Source organism: Cryptomeria japonica, chromosome 8, assembly GCF_030272615.1.
Source record: "Cryptomeria japonica chromosome 8, Sugi_1.0, whole genome shotgun sequence".
Taxonomy (NCBI): domain Eukaryota; kingdom Viridiplantae; phylum Streptophyta; class Pinopsida; order Cupressales; family Cupressaceae; genus Cryptomeria; species Cryptomeria japonica.
Genome location: NC_081412.1, coordinates 684714053 through 684734226, shown reverse-complemented (window position 1 = coordinate 684734226; position 20174 = coordinate 684714053). Strand labels below are relative to the sequence as shown.

General features: G+C 34.3%; 1 protein-coding gene across 1 annotated transcript; it reads right to left on the bottom strand.

Annotated features, from left to right (window-relative positions):
• Positions 1-7136: 7136 nt before the first annotated feature.
• Positions 7137-10163, bottom strand: LOC131032390 (probable leucine-rich repeat receptor-like protein kinase At1g35710). The gene has a single exon (XM_057963352.2). It carries the CDS (start codon positions 10161-10163, stop codon positions 7137-7139), a length of 3027 nt encoding a protein of 1008 aa, XP_057819335.2.
• Positions 10164-20174: the final 10011 nt, after the last annotated feature.

Sequence of the window (20174 nt, the reverse complement as noted above, 5' to 3'; positions counted from 1 at the left end):
TTTTTATGCTTGACCTTGATTTTTGCAGAGTCCAATAGCTTTTGATTTTGATTTTGATTTGGACTAAAGGACTTCTCTTTATTTTTGACTTTTAGATTCTTCTTTTCAAATCTTGATTTGTGATCCCCAATGAGTAAGGTATTTTGTGATTCTTGTTGATCCAAGTCTAGGAGAGGAGTGGAAATGGAATGAGTAGATGAAATGGTAAGGCTATATGAATTCTCAAGAGGGATGGCGATATATTCAATAGATTCTTTGTTGGAACCACTCTTAGGACTATTGATATCAAGAGTTGCTTGCACCACTAGAGGATATTTTCATTCAGACTTAGTAGCCACAATAGTAGTTGGTTCACACCCAGTTCCCTAATATTGCAAATTGTTTGTAGGTTGTTCCTGTTGACTGAATACCTTAGGAGATAGTGGGAGTTGATCAACATGAAAGATATACTCACCACATCCCATGTCTTTAACCTTGAATTTTTCTTTTAGCTCTACTTGCTTTGATGTAGAAGGTTTTAATGATTCAGGATCAACATATGCTGATGAAGGAATAGCCTCTCAATTGATTGGGATTGTTATTTCTAATCTAGATCGCAGATTGTTGCAATATATGAATGGGTTTGGATCAGCTTTGATGGTTACTTCAACTCCATTGTGTGGGAACTTGATACATCAATGATATGTTGAGGGAACAACTCGCATTTCATGAATCCATGAGCATCCCAAGAATATGTTGTAAGTGAGATCTAGATCAAGGACTTGAAAAACCACATCCTTCATAACTGGCCCAGCTCTGAGAGGTAAGGTGATTGTGCCTTTGGATGAGTGCTCTTCGTCATCATATGCCTTGATGGTGATTGCATGTGTAGAATTCACAACTTTTTTAGAATATCCCAATTGCTTAAGAGTATTCAATGTATAAATGTTTAGACCAACTCCTCCATCTATCAGGAATCATTTTACTCGATGTTTGTGTAGGAAGGCTTCAATGTGTAAAGGTACATTGTGGTTGGCTTACGGAGGCGTCATTAGTTTTGGTGAATGTAAGGGAATGTGGAACGAAAAGGTATCCCACCATGGCTTGAAACTGGTCCATGTTCAGATCAGTGGGTACTGAAGTTTTTCTTTATGCAAAGGAGAGATACACAATAGTTCTAGGATTGAGATAAGCACGGGTGTCCTCCCTAATAGTTCTACTAGGTTGTACTCAGGTTTGGCTAACAAGGAAGTGGTGATTTTAGCTGGAGCACCTTGCAAGGTGACCTTACCTCGATGAGTTGTGACATTATATTCAAAGGTAGATTTAGAAGAAGGTCTCATGCCTTTTAGGACAACTTTGGTTCTTTGGGTAGAACTTTTAGGTGTTCTGTCTTTTATGATAATACTAGAAGCATAGTTGTCCATCGAAATGTGATTAACAATTGAATCATATTCATAGGACACTTTGGTATAGTTAGCTTGCTCATCTGTGGCTTTGGATTTTCCCTTGTCATGTTTAGGGAATGGTTCCTTAAACATCTCATGTTCCTGATTGGATGTATGTCCCTCAATCTCAATGTCACCTCTATCAATAAGATCTTGTATAATGTTCTTCAAATGATGGAAATTTCTTGTTTTATGTCCCTTGCTCTTGTGATATCCGCAAAATTAATCGTCATTCCACCAATTTGGTTTGACTTTTGGATCATATGGAGGATTGTCAGGAATTGTTATTATCTTGTTTGCCACTAGCTTCCTAAAAGCTGACTCAAGTGGTTCTCCCAATGGGGTGTATTTCCTTCGTGGTTTTGGAGTTTCTTGAGTATTTACTTGGTTTCTTATAGAAGAACTTGATCCTAAAAGAATGGTTTTTGGTCTCACTATGTTAGCATCAACAACACCATCATTTATTGTGTTCTTGTTATTGTTCCAAAATCACGGCTTGTCCTTTCCTTTAAAATTTTCTTCATTTTCTTTGAATATCTTGATGATTCCTTGCTCAATTAAGACCTTCTCTATTGCTAGGCCTTTCTCAATGACATCCTTAAAAGTGGACAAACAATCTTTCCTCAAGTCATAACCAATTTCTTTGTTGACATTCTGTGTAAACATCTCTACCATTTATTTTTGTGGAATTTCACAAGAGCATCTATTGGCTAAATTCCTCCATCTTTGTAAGAATGATGAAAATGACTCCCCATCTTTCTATTTGGTATTGCACAAAGTGGTAACGAATATGTCTGTCTCTATGTTATATGAGAAATATTGTATGAAATCTTCTTCTAGATGACCACATGACTTAATTCCAGGTGGAAGTTGGGAGAACCATTCCATAGCTTGTTAACCTAATCTTTGTGGGAAAAATCTCATCAAATATGTTTCTTCTACTACTATCTCAATGTAAGTTGTAAAAAACTATCTTATATGTGCCTTAGGGTCCCTTTTGCCTCTATATTTATCAAACTTTGGTGTTACGAAGTGTGTAGGAAATGGAGGCATTGGAATGCTTCTATCAAAGGATAGGGACATATATCTCTCATTGTGTAAGTTGTTTTTGGTGTATTGATGTCCTCCATCTTCTTTTGTAAGTCCTTTATCTATTGTTCCAAATTGTTTTTGGGTGGAGACTAACTTCTTGGACCATATCCCATGCCTGAGCCATCGAGTGGAGGAGGAGGATACTGCATATATGGATGGTATTGATCATAAACATTCTCATATGGAGGAGGTCTATAATGATAATGTGTGTAGGGACCACCCGATATAAGGTCATAAGGCATATCACGAGTTTGCTCTTGTATATTGCCCCCAAATTTGACATGGGATTTTCTTATGTCCAAATTTTGAATATGCCTCTGAATATCCAATTGCTTTTGAGGTTGGTCCTTAGCATTGGTATGTGATTGAGTGTATTTATTCACATAATATTTCCATAAAGGTCCGCGTAGACAGATTTGTTTATGAGATGTTCTTTCGTGAGTATCATAAGCTTGACCATGTGTATTTGGGATCTCCGGTTTTTGAATAAGGATGATGGTGACTTGGGCATGAAACATGGTCCTCTAGTACCTCCACTATTAGGTCTCCTTTGATCCATGTTGAGTTGACTTTCTTGAATAGGTCAATTTTTCACTATTTGGGACATATCAAAATTATGAGGTATCTTAGCTCCACTTTGTGCCATCACCTATAGGAAATATTGTCTATCTCTTCTCATGATCTCTTCAACCAATCTATTAAAATGGGGATCCATGATTGAGTCTTCCACTTCTATTGAATGTACTGAAATATTGTCCACATTGTCATTTTGTGTATCATTGTTGTTTGTATCATCCATGTTCTCAACATTATGAATATTTCTATATATGTCCATGTCAGGTAATCTGGTATGATCAGAATTGAAAAATATATCATTCTCATACTCATAGCCACTCATGTTTGCGGACTCTTGAGCCTCTTTAGCTTCTCTCCTATATTTTTGGGAATGGGTTTCAACCATGAACTAGGTCTTGACCAAGAAATGTGAGACTAGATGAAAATGGAAATAGTATGGAAAACCAAGAGTTGAATGGAATGTAAATGAATTTGAGGTGTACTTGCAATTCCCAAAGTGTAAGACCAAGTATGTATGTAGTAGAGTAGGTGTGACTTCCAAAGAGATGATTCTCTTGATGAGGTAAGTTGACCTTGACTCTAAGTAAGACCAAATGAGACCCAAAGGTGATAGACCTTGATGAGGGACCACTTAGAAAAATGTTGTTGTATGTATTGTGTTGACAAAGTAAGATGAGAACAAGGAAGTGACATTTTTACTCAAGTTTAGACAAATGTGAATGTAATGCAAGGTGTAAGGGAATGATGAACTTTGTGAGACCCAAAAATAGGCTGAATTCTAGATGAAAACCCAAAGAAATAACCTAGGAAGCTCAAGAATTCTGAAACTGATTGCTCTTGTTTGCTGGACTATGAATTTTCCCAATACAGAACATAGACGTGCCTATATACTTCACAAACACAGTTACCCAACATAGACTTGACTAGATGGTGCACAGACGCATTTATGAGAATCTTGTGAATGCAATTTGCTATGATAACACAGATGCATTTCCAAAATTTGAGTGCAATTTCTCCAATTTGTAAAGTTGTTGTTGTAACCAAATCTGATTTTTTGATCGTTTTTCGTGACAAGAGGACACAATATTGATGAGGACTCAATGTTTGCAGGTGTTTAGACTCAAAATTACTCAAAAGAAAGTGTGTTGTTTGATGTAAAAATGTTTTACATACACTTGAAGACACAAAAGACACAATGTTTTGATGTTTGATCTTGAATGTTTAAAAGAAGACAAGCACAATTCTTATGGTTGGCCAGGACAATAGTTGTTGATCCCACATGGGGTTTCTCTCGAGGCTATGCTATTCAAAGAGGATAAACGAAAGAATTAAATATAAAAAGATTCATTTAATTAATAAAAGAATTAGGCTTAAAATAATTAAATAAATAAAAATATTTATTTAATTTGACAAGACAATTTTAGGTGTCGATAGTTATATTTAGTACTATTTATATTGTGTCAAGTGCATCTAAAAGTTAGTTGTTAAGTTCCTTTGTCATTGCTTTAGAAAGATTTTATTTCCTTGAAATTTTTATAAGTGAAAAGAACAAAAACATCAATTAATTAAAAAAAAATTTTAGAAAGTTTTCCATTTAGTTTTGTTTAATTAAATAATTTTACTAGAAATATCATATATTCTTTTTGATAGAGTAAGCAACTTTTTCCTTGGAATTCATAGTTTGATAAAGTATGATGTAATATTTATATTTCAAATGTTTTAATTGGTTCAATTTCCCTTCTTTAGATGACGGTTGTCAATGAGGCCTAGATGATTGGTTGAACATGATCTCATGACAAGCCTTTGGTTCATACAACCCAAACTCTATTCATGTAATAAGGATCTATGTTCTATTGGGTGTGCCAAAAAATACTGATGGTCAAAATTTCATTCAGATACCAACAATGGGTGAATATGGGAATTGACTCATGACATAACTCTCGAATTATAAGGAAGCTAGCGCTTCCTTAGATTTTTCAAGTTTAGGAGAAAAGCAGAGAAATATTTCAAAATTTAAACTAAACTAACTAAATTTATGACAATACACTATTCAAGATGTTATTATGCTTAAACAAAGAAAAGCACAATATAATCATTTGAAAATAATAACACAAACTTAAATCTTTTTAAAGAGCAGTATACATGATTTGCAAGCATTCAAAAATGTAATCACTTAAATGAATCACATAGACTAAATATGCATCACTGATAATAATTTAAGATTCTAAGACAAATGAGAATAGAACACCATAGACTCGTCATGCTTGAAAAGATAACAAAGTATATAAGACAAAGCATGTGTAGAGATATAATATTGAAATCACATAGACTGAATACATATCACTGATAATAATTTAAGATTCTAAAACAAATGTTAATAGAACATCATAAATTAATTACGCTTGAAAAGATAACGAAATACATAAGACAATGCATGTATAGAGATATAATATTAGAATATCCACCCTCAAGAAGCATCCATTAAGGCCCTTTAGAATTAAAAACTACTAACCTTTTTTACAAAGACTATGTCTCATATTTGAACTCCATTCATCCCTCATCATGAGGGGCATTTTGACTTTTAGTTAGAAAACAAATCATCTTCAATAATCACATGAGAATCAAAATGATATGCATAGCCTACAACTATCACAAAATGTTGCTTAACTCCCCTTCATTCTTCATGAAAATAAGCAACCACGAGATCTTGTCCAACCGGTAGTGCAATGTCTTGTTAGTTTAATCTTTTATGAATAGTACAGACACGTTGATTCCAATAGTGCAAAAGAAAAGTTGTGGCAGAAGTGATCAATTCTGAATGCACACTGTGATGACATGTAGACTCTTTCACCAATCATGCACAAAATGCAAATACTAAAGATGTTCATGAGATAGCTCATGTCCTTTTCTTTATTTAACACTTTCAGGAAATGAAACAACAAAATTTATTATTTTTCTATTGATGCCTTACGACAAAAAGAAAAATGTAGGGATTTCATTCTATAAATTTATAATATATTTTAATGGAATTTGGTTTTCAAAAAATAACTCAAATTAAATATAATGTTATGTCTATCATTATTTTGAAGGTACGTGAAACATGAATAGAGTACAATAATGAAAATGTAAAGGAGCAATATACTAAAAATTTAAATTATTTCAAGAATTATTTAGAATATACAAGAAATATTTTATAGTTATAAATGAATTATCAATACAATATTATTGTTGATAATTAAAGCATATGATAACATTGTATTCATTAAGGAATTCAAACTAGAGAATGTGATTAATTCAAATCTATTTTAATTAAAAATGTACACCATAGATAGTGAAAGAGGGTTTTGATTCAACAAATTATCAATCTTAAGTTATATAAATTCTTACCTGAATGTTTAGGGTAGATGACTTACATACATAATACTTAAAATCATGGTGATAAAATACTCTACTTGTTGTGACCTTTCATTGTACTTAAAATTTGATCATATTGTATATCTAATGTTTATATTATGTAAGCTATTTTAATAAACAAATATTATTTTAGGAGATTTTTCATTAGAAATGAAATCAAATTAACAATTTTGAAAACTCTTCTTTTGTTATCACCAAATATTGCTAATTTCTTTTAAAGGATTTTATCATTTTATCATAGATAAAATATTTTGAAACAAAGTATTCACTTTTAAGACATATTTAAGAAAATTAAAAAAATAGACAAATAAAAAGTTTACAAATTAGTTGGAATTAACAATCACAAAAAAAGTCACTTCTAATTTTATATTATAATAATTATTCAAAAATTAAAAACTATAAATATATTTAATTTCCAAAATGAAAATTTTATAATATAATAATGAATGATAGAATATTTTAGCAAATCCAAACATTATTAATATAAAAAACCCATTACAATAATTTTCAAAATCTACAAGACACAAATATAAATAAAATAATTTTTCAAATATATAATGAATTAAATTATTCACAAAAACCATTATATATTTATATCAGAATCACCTTGACAAAAGAAATAAACTTTTACAATGTCAAATTGTGGAGCCATGGGAAAAAGATTTTTAAAACTGAATCAACTCCCTCGAAGTATTTCTTTTTCAACACAATAAATACCAACACTATTGTAAAACCTGCTACAAATGACAGTCCCACTCCCATGTCATACCCCACACTTTCCTCACTTTGCTCTTCTTCATTAATAGATGTAGAAATGGGAGGGGGACTAGGAGCAAATTCTGGCCAGGAACATTTCTTTGGAAGTGGACAACCCCATAAATCTGGATTGCTTGAATATGATGATTTATTAAATGTTGTCATGTGTCCTCCTTGTGGTATATTACCTGAAAGGTGATTGTTGGAAAAATTAAGGGCTCCCAAATAGCTCAAAGAACCAAGATCTGGAGGAATTTGTCCAGAAAAATGATTTGCAGAGAGGTCTAATGATTCCAACCAAATCAATTGTACAATGCTATTCGGAATAACACCACTGAAATTGTTCATGGAAAGGTTTAGCAGCTTCAATCCCTTCAATTTTCCTACATCAGATGGAAGATCCCCATTCAAATGATTGTTTGAAAGGTCTATGGCCATCATGGTGGGGAAAATATATGTGTAGTGCTCATCTCTGCCTTTGGAATTCATAGTCAATCCAATCTTATATGTGTAGAACATCCCAAAGGACTGTCCCACTATTTCAAGTTGAACCTCAGAAAATTCCTGATGTATTTCTACCAACATTGCTTGTAAACTAAAAATGCTGTAAGGTATCAAACCTGAAAGTTGATTTGAAGAAAGGTCCAAGATTTGCAGGTTCTTCAACTGCCCTATTTCTGCAGGGATGTTACCTTCAAAATGATTTTTCCTCATTGCTAACACTTTCAGCTTTGTAAGGTTTCCAATTGACTTTGGAATCTGGCCTTTGAAGAAGTTTTGCCCAACATCTAACAAATGTAATGCTGTGCAATTTGATATGGAGGGAGATAATGATCTAGTCAACTGGTTATTCTTTATCAGTAGAGACTGCAGCTCACTCAGCTTACTAAACTCGTACGGAATCATTCCCCTTAAATGATTATCCCCTAAATTCAGATTTTGAAGCTCGGAACAATTGGCTAAGCTTGGAGGGATGATTCCATTCAAATAGTTATTTGCCAGATTTACAATTTCTAGTGAACAAAAACCCTGCAATTGTGGAGGAATATTTCCTGTCAGAAAATTTTCATTGAGCAACAATGCTTCTATATTAGGAGGCCAAATTGATGGTATCTGACCAGACAAAGCATTTCTCGACACATCCAAGACTACCAATGAATTCCTAGCTGATGAATTTAGCAAAAGGCGACCTTCGAGATGATTTGCTGTGAGATTGATGTATTGAATACTCATATCAAATAGCCATGATGGAATTTCTCCAACAAGGTTGTTGTCAGGTAATTCCAACTCTAAAAGTGAGAACTGAGTTGAAATCCACAACGGGATTTGACCATCCACCTTACATGATGTCATAAATAAGCTCCCTAACTGGAATGAGGGAATCCAGGTGCTGCTGATATTAACTTCACAATTGGACAGATACAAATTATCCAACTTGCTGAGGTTGTGAAGAAAAGCCTCTGAAATCATGTGTTGGTCGTCTAGTGAGAGACTAAGACCTTCAATTGACGAGGGGAGCACTGACGAAGCAATACTCTGGTTGAATGCATTCCCATCAGCATAGAGCTCAGTAAGTGAGGAGAGTCTTGAAAATGAGGAGGGAAGAGTTCCATTTAGGTGGTTGTAAGATAGATCCATACTTTCTAGCGAAGAGAGATTACCAAAGGAATCTGGAATAGAACCACTTAAAGAATTATTAGAAACATCAAAATACTTGAGCGAGGAGAGATTGCCCAAAGAATATGGAATATTACCACTCAAGTGATTTCCATGAATATCTAAGCTAATTAGAGAAGATAGATTACCCAGACAGGATGGTAAGCTTCCATTCAACTGGTTGGTAGAAAGGTCAATCTCACTAAGGTTGCTGAGCAGACAAATATTACTGAGGGCAGTTTCACCTTCGAAATTGTTAGCGGACAAATCAAGTACAGCAAGGGAAGAAGACAATGGAATATTCCCACTCAACCCATTACCAGATAGATGCAGTTCTATGAGTGAAGAGAGACTACTCAGGCAGGATGGTAAGCTTCCATTCAGCTGGTTCTCAGAAAGGTCAATCTCACTAAGGTTGCTGAGCAGACAAATATTACTGAGGGCAGTTTCACCTTCGAAATTGTTATAGGACAAATCAAGTACAGCAAGGGAAGAAGACAATGGAATATTCCCACTCAACATGTTATAAGGTAGATGCAGTTCTTTGAGTGAAGAGAGATTACCGACACAGGATGGTAAGCTTCCATTCAGCTGGTTTCTAGAAAGATAAATCTTACTAAGGTTGCTGAGCAGACAAATACTACTGAGGACAGTTTCACCTTCTAAAACATTATCTTCTAAATCAAGGAAAGGAAGAGAAGAAGACAGATGCAGTTCTGTGAGAGAAGAGAGATAACCCAGACAGGATGGTAAGCTTCCATTCAGCAGGTTGCCAGAAAGGTCAACAACACTAAGGTTGCTAAGCAGACAAATACTACTGAGGACAGTTTCAGCTTCCAATTCGTTATAGGACAAATCAAGGATAGCAAGAGAAGAGAGGTTTACAAAGCACGGAGGAAGAGTACCTGTTAATCCCATGTAGGTTAGGCGTATGGTTGCAAGAGAAGTGAGGGTGCACAAGCTCTTAGATATGACGCCGCCATAATAATCACCGTGTATTTCAAGACTGACAACATGACGGGCTGTGTTATGACAGGAAATGTCGTCCCAGAGACAGCAATCTCCTCCCTTCTCCCACGAGCTCAGATATGAAGACAGAAAGGAACGAGAAGAGTAATTTATGGCAGCTTTGAATTGAAGGAGGGCATCCCGTTCGGTGTGAAAACATCCACAGCAGAAGGGGAGGAGAAAGAGGGGAATAAGAGTAATCAACAACAAGAACCTAGCTGTACTGCGCGCCATTTTAAGTCTCGGTGATTTGGCAGGTAAAAGAGAGGGCATCTGACTATAAAGAAGAGGGGGTTGACTGGTCAACTAAGGGCAGATTGAGGCGGTGATTTTGAGCCATATGTTGTGAAACAGCCGTGACGCATACGTTAATATAAAGAAGAGATGCGAAATTGCCGTGAACCATACGTTGCTACCAAACTTTCATTGAATATGGAGATGATAACTCTTCTTTTGATTTTATTTGGACTTTTTACTTGTCGTAACTATTCATTTATAAGTTATTTTTCCTCTTCTTAACTTAAATTAGTGTGTAAAGTTTTAGATTTTCTTTATGTAAAATATCAAATATAAGGACAACATTAAAGATTATGCAATACTAAAGATAATTACTCCTGTTTGAATATATTTGGTTTTTTTCTCATGTCATATTTTCATGTAGAAGTTATTTTTTATCCCTCTTAACTTAGATAAGTGTTAGATTAGGTAATATATGAGAACTTCTAGATTATTTTATTGAAGTGTCGAATTTAAGAAGAGTTCAACATTAGAATTATGTTATATTAAATAATTTCAATTGCTTCTAAGATTTTGCAAGTAGTATAACATCTAATCTTAACAATTTTTGTTTGTTATATATATTAAAAATAAATAAAAGAAAAAATAAGACTTATTACTAAAGACACAATACCCATAACAAATTTGCAATGAATAAATTTATTTGTGTTTATCAACTTAATAAGAATGTCAATAACATTTTTGAAATTATTAAACTTATAAATCTAAAACTTTTTATCTTCTTATTATATTCCAAACAAAATAAATTTATATGAAAAAAATATGAACTATAATTAAAAATTAAATTAAAGTATTTGTAGGAAGAAAGCAAAGGAAACTAGAATGCATAGCTTATATATCTTTAATTTATGTTTACAATATTTAAAAGTATAAAATAGGTTGGAGATTTTCAGAGGCTGCGTTCGCTGCGTTGGAGATTTTCGGATCGCTGCGTTCGCTGAGTTCAGAATGATCTTCTAGGGGCTGCGTTCAGACTGAGTCCGCTTGGTATCCTGCAGCGTTCGCTTTAATCAGACTGCGTTCGCTTGGTATTCAACCCTGACTGCGTTCGCTTTCTAGGGCAATGAAGGACGGCTACGAATTTAGGGACACAGGGCAATCCAAAATGGCAAATCTGGTGGCTCGCACAGACGAAGTACAAAATCTGGCTGTCGTTTTTTCCACCCCCGCAAACAGTGACAAGGTGGCACCTGTTGCTGCTATGGAGATCTCCCAGGATGTGCGTTGCAATACTCAAACAGGAGATACTGCTGGCGTCACCAGAAGCAATGGTAATTTTGATGATTCGGCGAATGGACAAGGAATCAGGTGTGATCCACCCTTAATCCTAAACCCTAAATTTAATATGCCTTCTAATTTTTCAGCTGTTTCAGTTCCCCGTAGCAGTAATGTGTCTGCTTCGAAATCAATTGATAACTCTGCTAATAATATGCCTAGACCTAGTTCAAACCCTGGCAACAAGCCGAGATCCTTTCTGGAGGTGATTGCAAATTCATCTCCTGCAATCGCTTCTGGTGCTCGCTTCGCCAAACCTACACAAGATGAAAACACAACAATCGGTAATCCTTCTGCATTTCATGTTACTCCTAACCCTGAAATGTTAAATGAGATTATTAAGGAAAAAGAAAGATTAAGAAATACCGCCATCTTCTTCTCTGCGGTTGAAATTGATAAAGTGCCTGCTAGGAAATTCTTAGATGATTGGTTTTATAATTATTGGAACTTAAAGCTTGGCTATCAAATTTCTTTTTGTAGGCAGATACAGAAAGGATTTTTTGTTGTGTTTTTTATCAATAATGAATCTCAACAGGCTGTGCTAAAAAAAGAATATTGGACAGTTGGAAACACCACATTCAGGGCTCTGGCTTGGAATGCGGAGGCTAACCTTGATGAGGTGGTTGCTCTCTCAGCTCCAAGATGGGTTCTCATTAAACAAATTCCCCCTTTTTTGTGGCGTTTTATTCCTCAGTTGGTTGAACCCCTAGGAAAATTCTTACGAATGGATGACTCTGCTCGTTTAGTCCCTCATTTAGATGCGAGAGTTCTTATTGCTTTGAAGCCTGGGTAGGATTTACCCAAAGAAATTAACATTTCTATAGTTAATGAGCAGGTCTCCTGCCCTGTTGAAACCCTAGGAGGTTTGAACGCGTGTTTTTTATGTAGAAAAGAGGGGCATCTTAGGAAAGATTGCCCGATTATCAGAAATAAAACCCAAAAGAATACTAATCCTTTTAACCTCCCCATTTCTACCCAGTCGGTTCCCCCTTCCTCTGCTAAAACTAATCCTATGCCTTCCCCACTTGCCCCTTCACAATCTCCCCCCTCTCCGCTTCAAGCACCGTTCTCTCAAAATGTATCATTTACTAGCATAGTGGATACAGATGGTTTTCAAACTGTTACAAAAAAAAGGAAAAATCGGTCGAGTAAAAAAGACTCGACTCCAAATATGCCTTTTGTATCCCCTCCTTTTGCAGCTAATATGACTACTAAAGACAATACTAAACCCTCTGTCCCCCCTCTATCTGCTTCTAAGGCTCCCACCAAACTCATTTCTTCAAAACAGAATCCCCCTGTGAAAGATTTTCAAGAGATCTCGGATGATTTCATAGTTGAAGTCATTTCGGCAACCCCTGCTGTTGTTAATAATCAGTCTCCGGTGCTGGAGGCTTCTTCCCCTTCTCTGTCTGATAATGAGGATATCCTCACTACTAGAAGGAAAGGAAGACCTCCGGGATCCAAGAACAAAAACAAGAACAGTAAGAAGCAGAATCAAACTAACTCTGAGGATGTTTCTCCTATGGAGGACATCGTGGGTGTTGAGGCGTCTAATTCTCTAATTCTATCTCAATGAATTGCGTCTCTTGGAATATTAGAGGACTGGAATGTCCTGATAGAAAGTTTGTTATTAAGAATTTTCTCAGCTCTCGAATTAATATTGATATGATTATGCTGCAAGAAATTAAGTCTACTGGATTCAATCTCGAATCCAATCTTAATTTTATCTGGAGAGATGCTATCAAATTCTCCACTAATCACCCTCAGGGTAGAGGGGGAGTGGCGATTTTACTCAGCCCCAAATGGGGACCTAAAATTAAAAGTTTCGGTTTTTCACCTTGTAATAGAGCTATTTGGTTGATCTTTAATCATAATGATATGGATTTTGGTATATGTTTTGTTTATGCTGCCAATGATTATACGGAAAGGAGTATGTTTTGGTCTTGGCTTAGCTCGCTTCCTGACATTCCCTGGATGTTTGGAGGTGATTTCAATATGATTGAGAATCAAGAAGATAAACTAGGAGGTCTCCCTTTCTCTTGGAAAGAGCAGGAAAGACTTACCTGGAATAACTTTAAAAGGTCTAAATCCCTTTTTGATCCTTTAAGGGGAAGCAAGAATAATAACCCTGGCCTCTGGTTTACTTGGTGTAATTTTCAGAAGGGTCAGTATAGAATCTACTCTAGACTTGATAGATTCTATCTTGATAGCAATTTCTTTTCTGTGATTCCGGATAAGAATAATAACTTGGTGCTTGTCTCCCCTACCACTCTTTCAGATCACCACCCTATTTCTATATCTCTTAATCTCGGCTGCTCACCTATTTATAGCAATCATTCTAACCGTAAATTCATTCTCAACACTAGCCTTCTGGAGGATAATGACATTCTTGCTGCCATTACCATTATTAGGCTCATCAATGAGTCTCATTTTCCCTCTTTATCCTATATCCGTAGGTGGAGTCTAGATGTCTCTGCCTGGCAGAACTTTTTAAGAACTATTGGTCAAAAGAAGGCCAAAGATTATAGATTTAAGGAATCCTGGCTTAATGATAATCTTTATAATGCTGAAATTGAAATCCAAAATAACCCGGATGATCCTTATCTCTGTCACCAGCTTGCCCATGCTAAGAATGCTCTCAGAAAACATCAACATCAAAAAGCTCTAGGGGCGAGAATTCGTTCAAGAGCCCATTGGTTACATTATGGAGATAGAGGTAGTAAATTTTTCTTTAATCTTATTAAACATAAGCAAGCTAAGGAATCTATTGATAAACTGCTTATTGACAATCAATTGATTACTGATATTGATATTATTAAGAGTGAATTTGCTGAATTTTATAAAAATCTTTTTACTTCGGAGGATTCTCAGGAGGCTAGGGCCCTTAGAGATCAATGTATGAATCTTATTCCTAAAAGGATCTCGGCTGAGGATGCTTCTATTCTTGAGCAGCCCTTGTCTCTTGAGGAAATTGAGAATTCTATCAATTCCCTTAATAATGATAGAGCTCCTGGGCCTGACGGGCTACTTGTGGAATTCTACAAGGCTAACAGTAAATGGATCAGCAAAGTCTTAATTAATATTTATAATGAAGCCATCGATACTGGAACCCTGGGTAGGGATATTAATTCTGGTATCATTAAACTCATCCCTAAGGAGGGTGATAAATCCCTTATTAAGAATTGGAGGCCTATAACTCTTTTAAATGTTTCTTATAAAATTTTGGCTAAGATTATGTCAACTAGGCTTGAAACCATTCTCCCCAAATCTGTTTGCTCTACCCAAACTGGATTTGTGAAGGGTAGATATATATTAGAGAATCTTATTACTAGTTGGGAAGCTCTTAATTGGGCTAAGCATACTAATCAAAATGTTTCTATGTTTTTACTGGATTTTGAGAAGGCTTATGACAGAATTGAATGGAATTTTATTAATATGATGCTCGAGGCTTTTGGTTTCCCATCCTTCTTTTGTGGTATTGTGAAAATGCTTCTCAAGGATGCTTATGCTCAAATTGATGTTAATGGATCCCTGTCTACCATCTTCCCTTTGGGAAGATCGATTAGACAAGGGTGCCCTCTTGCTCCCGCTCTTTTTGTTATTGCTTCTGAAGCTCTTTTTTATATTCTTAGGGACAACACTTTATCCCCTGCTGTTAAAGGCATCATCCTTCCTAATAATAAGGAAATTATAAACTGTCAGTTTGCTGATGATACTTCTCTGTTTCATGAAGCCTCTGAAGAGAATTTTGTTGCCATGATCAATAAACTTAATTTATTCTGTAAAATTTCTGGAGCTAGATTATCCCATGTCAAATCTATTTGTCTTGGTTGGGATGATCAACCTCTTGATTGGTTTAGTAAATTTGATTTCCAATGGGGTGGCCCCTCTAAAGTTGTCAGATATTTGGGTATCCCCTTTTCTGTTAATCCCTCTTTAAAAGAGATGTGGGGTTGGGTCAAGGATAAGATCCATAATAAGCTGAACAAGTGGCACAATAGGTCTCTATCTCTTGCTGGAAGAATCCAAGTTTGCCAAAAAATTATGTCTTCTTACAACATATATTATGCCTCTGCTTGGATGTTTAATGACTACCAAGTTTTGGAAATCCAGAAAGCTATTAGAAATTATCTCTGGTCTGATGGGAAGGGAAATAAAAAGCTGCACTCTGTCAATTGGAAATGGTGTCATGTTGATAAGCTCCTTGGGGGCCTAGGGTTGAAAGATCTAAGACTTTGCGGTCTTGCTTTGGCCTCCAAATGGATCTTTCATGCCTTAGAGGGAGATGATCCTTGGAAAGTTTTGATTCGTAATAATATTGAGAGGGGATGTCCTAAAAATGCTAAATTCTGGAAAAATCTTCCTCTCATTGATCTCATTTGTGGTGAATTTCCTATTATAGTTCAAGGCTCGGCGGTTTTTAAATCCATCTGGAAAGCCTGGAACCATGTTAGGCAATTCATCACTAACAAAGACTTCTATGATAATAAAACCCTCCATGGTGAAAGATCCATTTGGTGGAACCTTAAGCTTGGTAATAAACCCCTTGCTCTTACCCAAGGGTGCTCGGCTAAGTATTGGGCTAACCTTGGAATCAAGCAATTCATTGATATCTTTGAAATGGACAGACTTATCCCTTGGGATGAATTAAAGAATAAATTTAAGCTTCCTGATTCTCATAAAAAGACATATAGTATGATTGTTAAAGCTAGTAAAAACTTTCCTACCCTATGTCATGTGGACTCTAATAGTTATTTGAAGATAAAATGGCCTGATGGTATCACCATCTCCAAACTTAAAGCTAAGAATATTTATTCTGTTTTAAATTATAATGTTGACATCATCAATCATATTAACAATATTTGGAATACTGATTTGGATATTTCTTCTTGGAAGAAAGTTTTTAATTATCTTTGGAAAAGTTCTATTGATCCTAAAATTAAATATTTTAAATGGTTACTTATTCTCAATAAGCTGCCTATTAGGAACTCTTTTTCTGATATTAACTATTGCAGCATTTGCAGTACCCCAGAAACGGGGAAGCATATCTTCTTTGAGTGTAGTTTTTCCAAAGAGATTTGGCTAATGTTTGGTATTTCTATCCCTTCTAATTTCAATTTTTTTGAAGTTATTACTGGTTTTATCTCTAAAGCTAGAAAAGATGTTAATATGTTTTGGGATATTACCTCATCTAACATTTTATGGAAAATTTGGAAGTGTAGAAATGAAGAAAGATTTCAAAATATCCCTAGATTGCTTACTGAGTCTTTTCGAAGTCTCACATACTTTAAAATTTTTTCGCAGATTCAGATGACCATGAAAATCAACAAGGCTAAATTCAAAAGGCTGCTCAAGGATGGTCATGCTACCTTTTTTACAAATGAGGTTAAAAATGGATATTTCTGGAGGCTGCACCTGGATAATATACATGCTTTCAATCAAACCTTCAGCAGAATTAGCAAGGAGATTAAAAGAAGACCTCACAATGCTAATAGTGAAATGGCTTACACGCTAAAACAAATCCAAGATCAGAAAAGCATGGTTTGGATGGATGGCTCCATGGGATGGGTGGCTTGGGTGGACACCTAAGATGAAGTGCTTTACTAGGTGTCTTGGTTTATGATTTTGTCCTGCTGATTCGTTGTATATACTTCTTTTTTGATGGTGTGAGGCTTGGCCTCTGAACTCTGATACTCTGTGATCTTTTGTATTTTTGATCTCCTTATTTCTAATACAAAAAAATATTTAAAAGTAGATCAAGGTTTTATAAATTTGTAATATTGAAAATTAATTTTCAGTTTTTCTTATATTTTTGTTTTAATTTTGATTAGAGTATTGTAAATGGAATAATTAGCTTATAATTAATATGATTGTAAATTTATTTGTGTTTATCAACTTAATAAGAATTTCAATAACATTTTTGAAATTATTAAACTTATAAATCTACAACTTTTTATCTTCTTATTATATTCCAAACAAAATAAATTTATATGAAAAAAATATGAATTATAATTAAAAAATAAATTAAAGTATTTGTAGGAAGAAAGCAAAGAAAACTAGAATGCATAGCTTATATATTTTTAATTTATGTTTACAATATTTAAAATTAGATCAAGGTTTTATAAATTTGTAATATTGAAAATTATTTTTCATTTTTCTTATATTTTTGTTTTAATTTTGATTAGATTATTGTAAATGTAATAATTAGCTTATAATTAATATGATTGTATATAAAACTAGTTCATAATATCTTTAACTTGAATTTCTTTAATATTGATCTCAAATTTTTATTCTCAATCTTTAGACTTTTTTTAATCATAATATCCTTTTCATATATAATAATTAATTTTGTTAATTACTTAGTCAATCCATTAATTTAATTGTTCTAGTCCTCTATAATTAAATTAATTTAATTATTTCATTAGTCAATATTTCCTCTTAACTACAATTAAATATTTTAATTTAGTTATGTTTTTATTTTGTTCTCTTATGAAAATATTCCTCCAACCGTGCATAAGAATTAATTAGTTAGTTCTATTAATAAATCTCCATGCACCATCCACTTCACTTATCTATGCAACAATCAACTCCCCTTTAATCTCTTGTGCACTTAGTTAACTAAATAATCATATATATATTAACTCTCCATTCACATTGACTTAATTGTTTTAATTAAGACTTCAAATAATTTGTGCAACTTCTCCACAAACTCCACATCTCCTCATCAATAACCCAAGTTATAAATCTGATCTCAGTTCTCAAATTTAATCTTGGTCGTTCATCAAATCATCAATCAAGGCTCTATCAATTTCATATCTAAAGAAAGCTATTGTCATGTTGATGAATTGATAATAGTATCAACACCATATTCAAATGTAATTAAGTAATATTAATGTTTTTGTGAAGGTATTACTATTATTATCGTGTCATATGCATTGATCTTACACTTTATTGAGTGAATATTGAATATGAATTTGGTACTCTCATTACATTATTACTGGATCATGAACCTAAAATAAACTTGAGGCATCCCAACCAAATCCATTAACAAAATATTGAGTCAAATCTCCATCTTGATGCTCAATCTTATCAATTATGTCACACAATACTGGATCATGAACAAAACTAAATAGGGAAGAAAATTCGGTAGGCATAACGCTTCACTCACGCCTGTTTGTCATTATATTCTGAGTTTGTCTACTTTATAACGCAGGACTTACGGCAAGTCTGACAACTTCCATCGCTCATTTTCATTAGCATTACTTGCACTCATTTTCTTGCACCGACTGGAAAGTAATGAGAATGAAATGATAGAAAGTGATGAGAAAAGTCTCACACTTCACTCACGCCTATTTTGATCGTATGCCTCACGCCTGTTTCAAACGCATGGCGTATGACACTTTTAAATGTATGCCTCACAGCCTGTTTCTCAACACCTCTCATTGTCTTCTCAATATTTCTGTCTTTCTAAATTCATTTGTATTTTTTTAGTCAATATTTTTTTTTTAATCATGGATTATTAAGTGTGCTTCTAATTTTTATTAAAAATATACAAAAAAAAATTGTATTAAAAAGCACCCATACTAATATGAATTTTTTTATTATTAAAACCATACATAATTTAAAATAAAGATTTTTTGTGATCTTAAAATCTTATAAGTTTTTTTTGGACCATTTAGATAATGATACTTGATGTTTGTTATATAATTTAAAAGGAGCTCATAGATGAAGTTCTTCACTTCTTGGTTGGGTATGTTTTTGAATATTATGATAGTTGGAGATGAAGGGAAATGACATGTGACATCTATGGGAGTCTTTAAAAGAATGTTATAAATATCAAATTGACCTTGAAATTTTTTAACTAGTTTCTTGTTTTACATATGTAATGAATTTACCATCTATGGTGGTGTGTTAGACAATTCAAATACCCAGAAGACAAGTTAGAGGGCGTGGGGGAGGGGGCGGGGGAGGGGGGTGGAGAGGTTAATCAGTTGTCACAGATTATCGGAACATTTAGTAATAAAAACTTTAATATCGGAATCCAAAACATTAATACCAGAATGCTTAAACCAAATACCAGAATAACATATAAAACAATTAAGCATAAACAATAATCAAAAAATAAATACCATCCACATGACATCAAGATTTATACGTAGAAAACCTAGTAAAGGGAAAAACCACAGTGGGAAGCCTACCCACAGTCAGATAATACTTCTGCAGTAAGTATGTGAATTACAATTGAGGTGCTTGCACTTATAGGAAGGCCAACAACCTAGGGCACACTACTCATCACAAAAGGAGTCTCGTTGACTACATAGAAATCCATACTAAAATTTGGAGAAATGAATGAACTGCAAAGATAACATCCCGTATGCCTGAGTACAGTTCAAGTTAAGCTCAATACCGGAGGACTAAATCCTCTTACATAAACCCAATTGGAAGATATGTGCTTTGTCTTAGGGTGAAATACTAGATTGTTTGATATGTCAATAGCAGCAGAGTTATCACAGTGAATAACTATAGGTCCAATGCAATGCACTTTGATATCCTTCAACATTTGCTTCATCCATAAAACCTATGTACAGTTAGTAGTAGTAGCAACATACATAGCTTCAGTAGTAGATAAAGACGTACATGATTATTTCTTGCTGATCCATGAAACCAATTTTT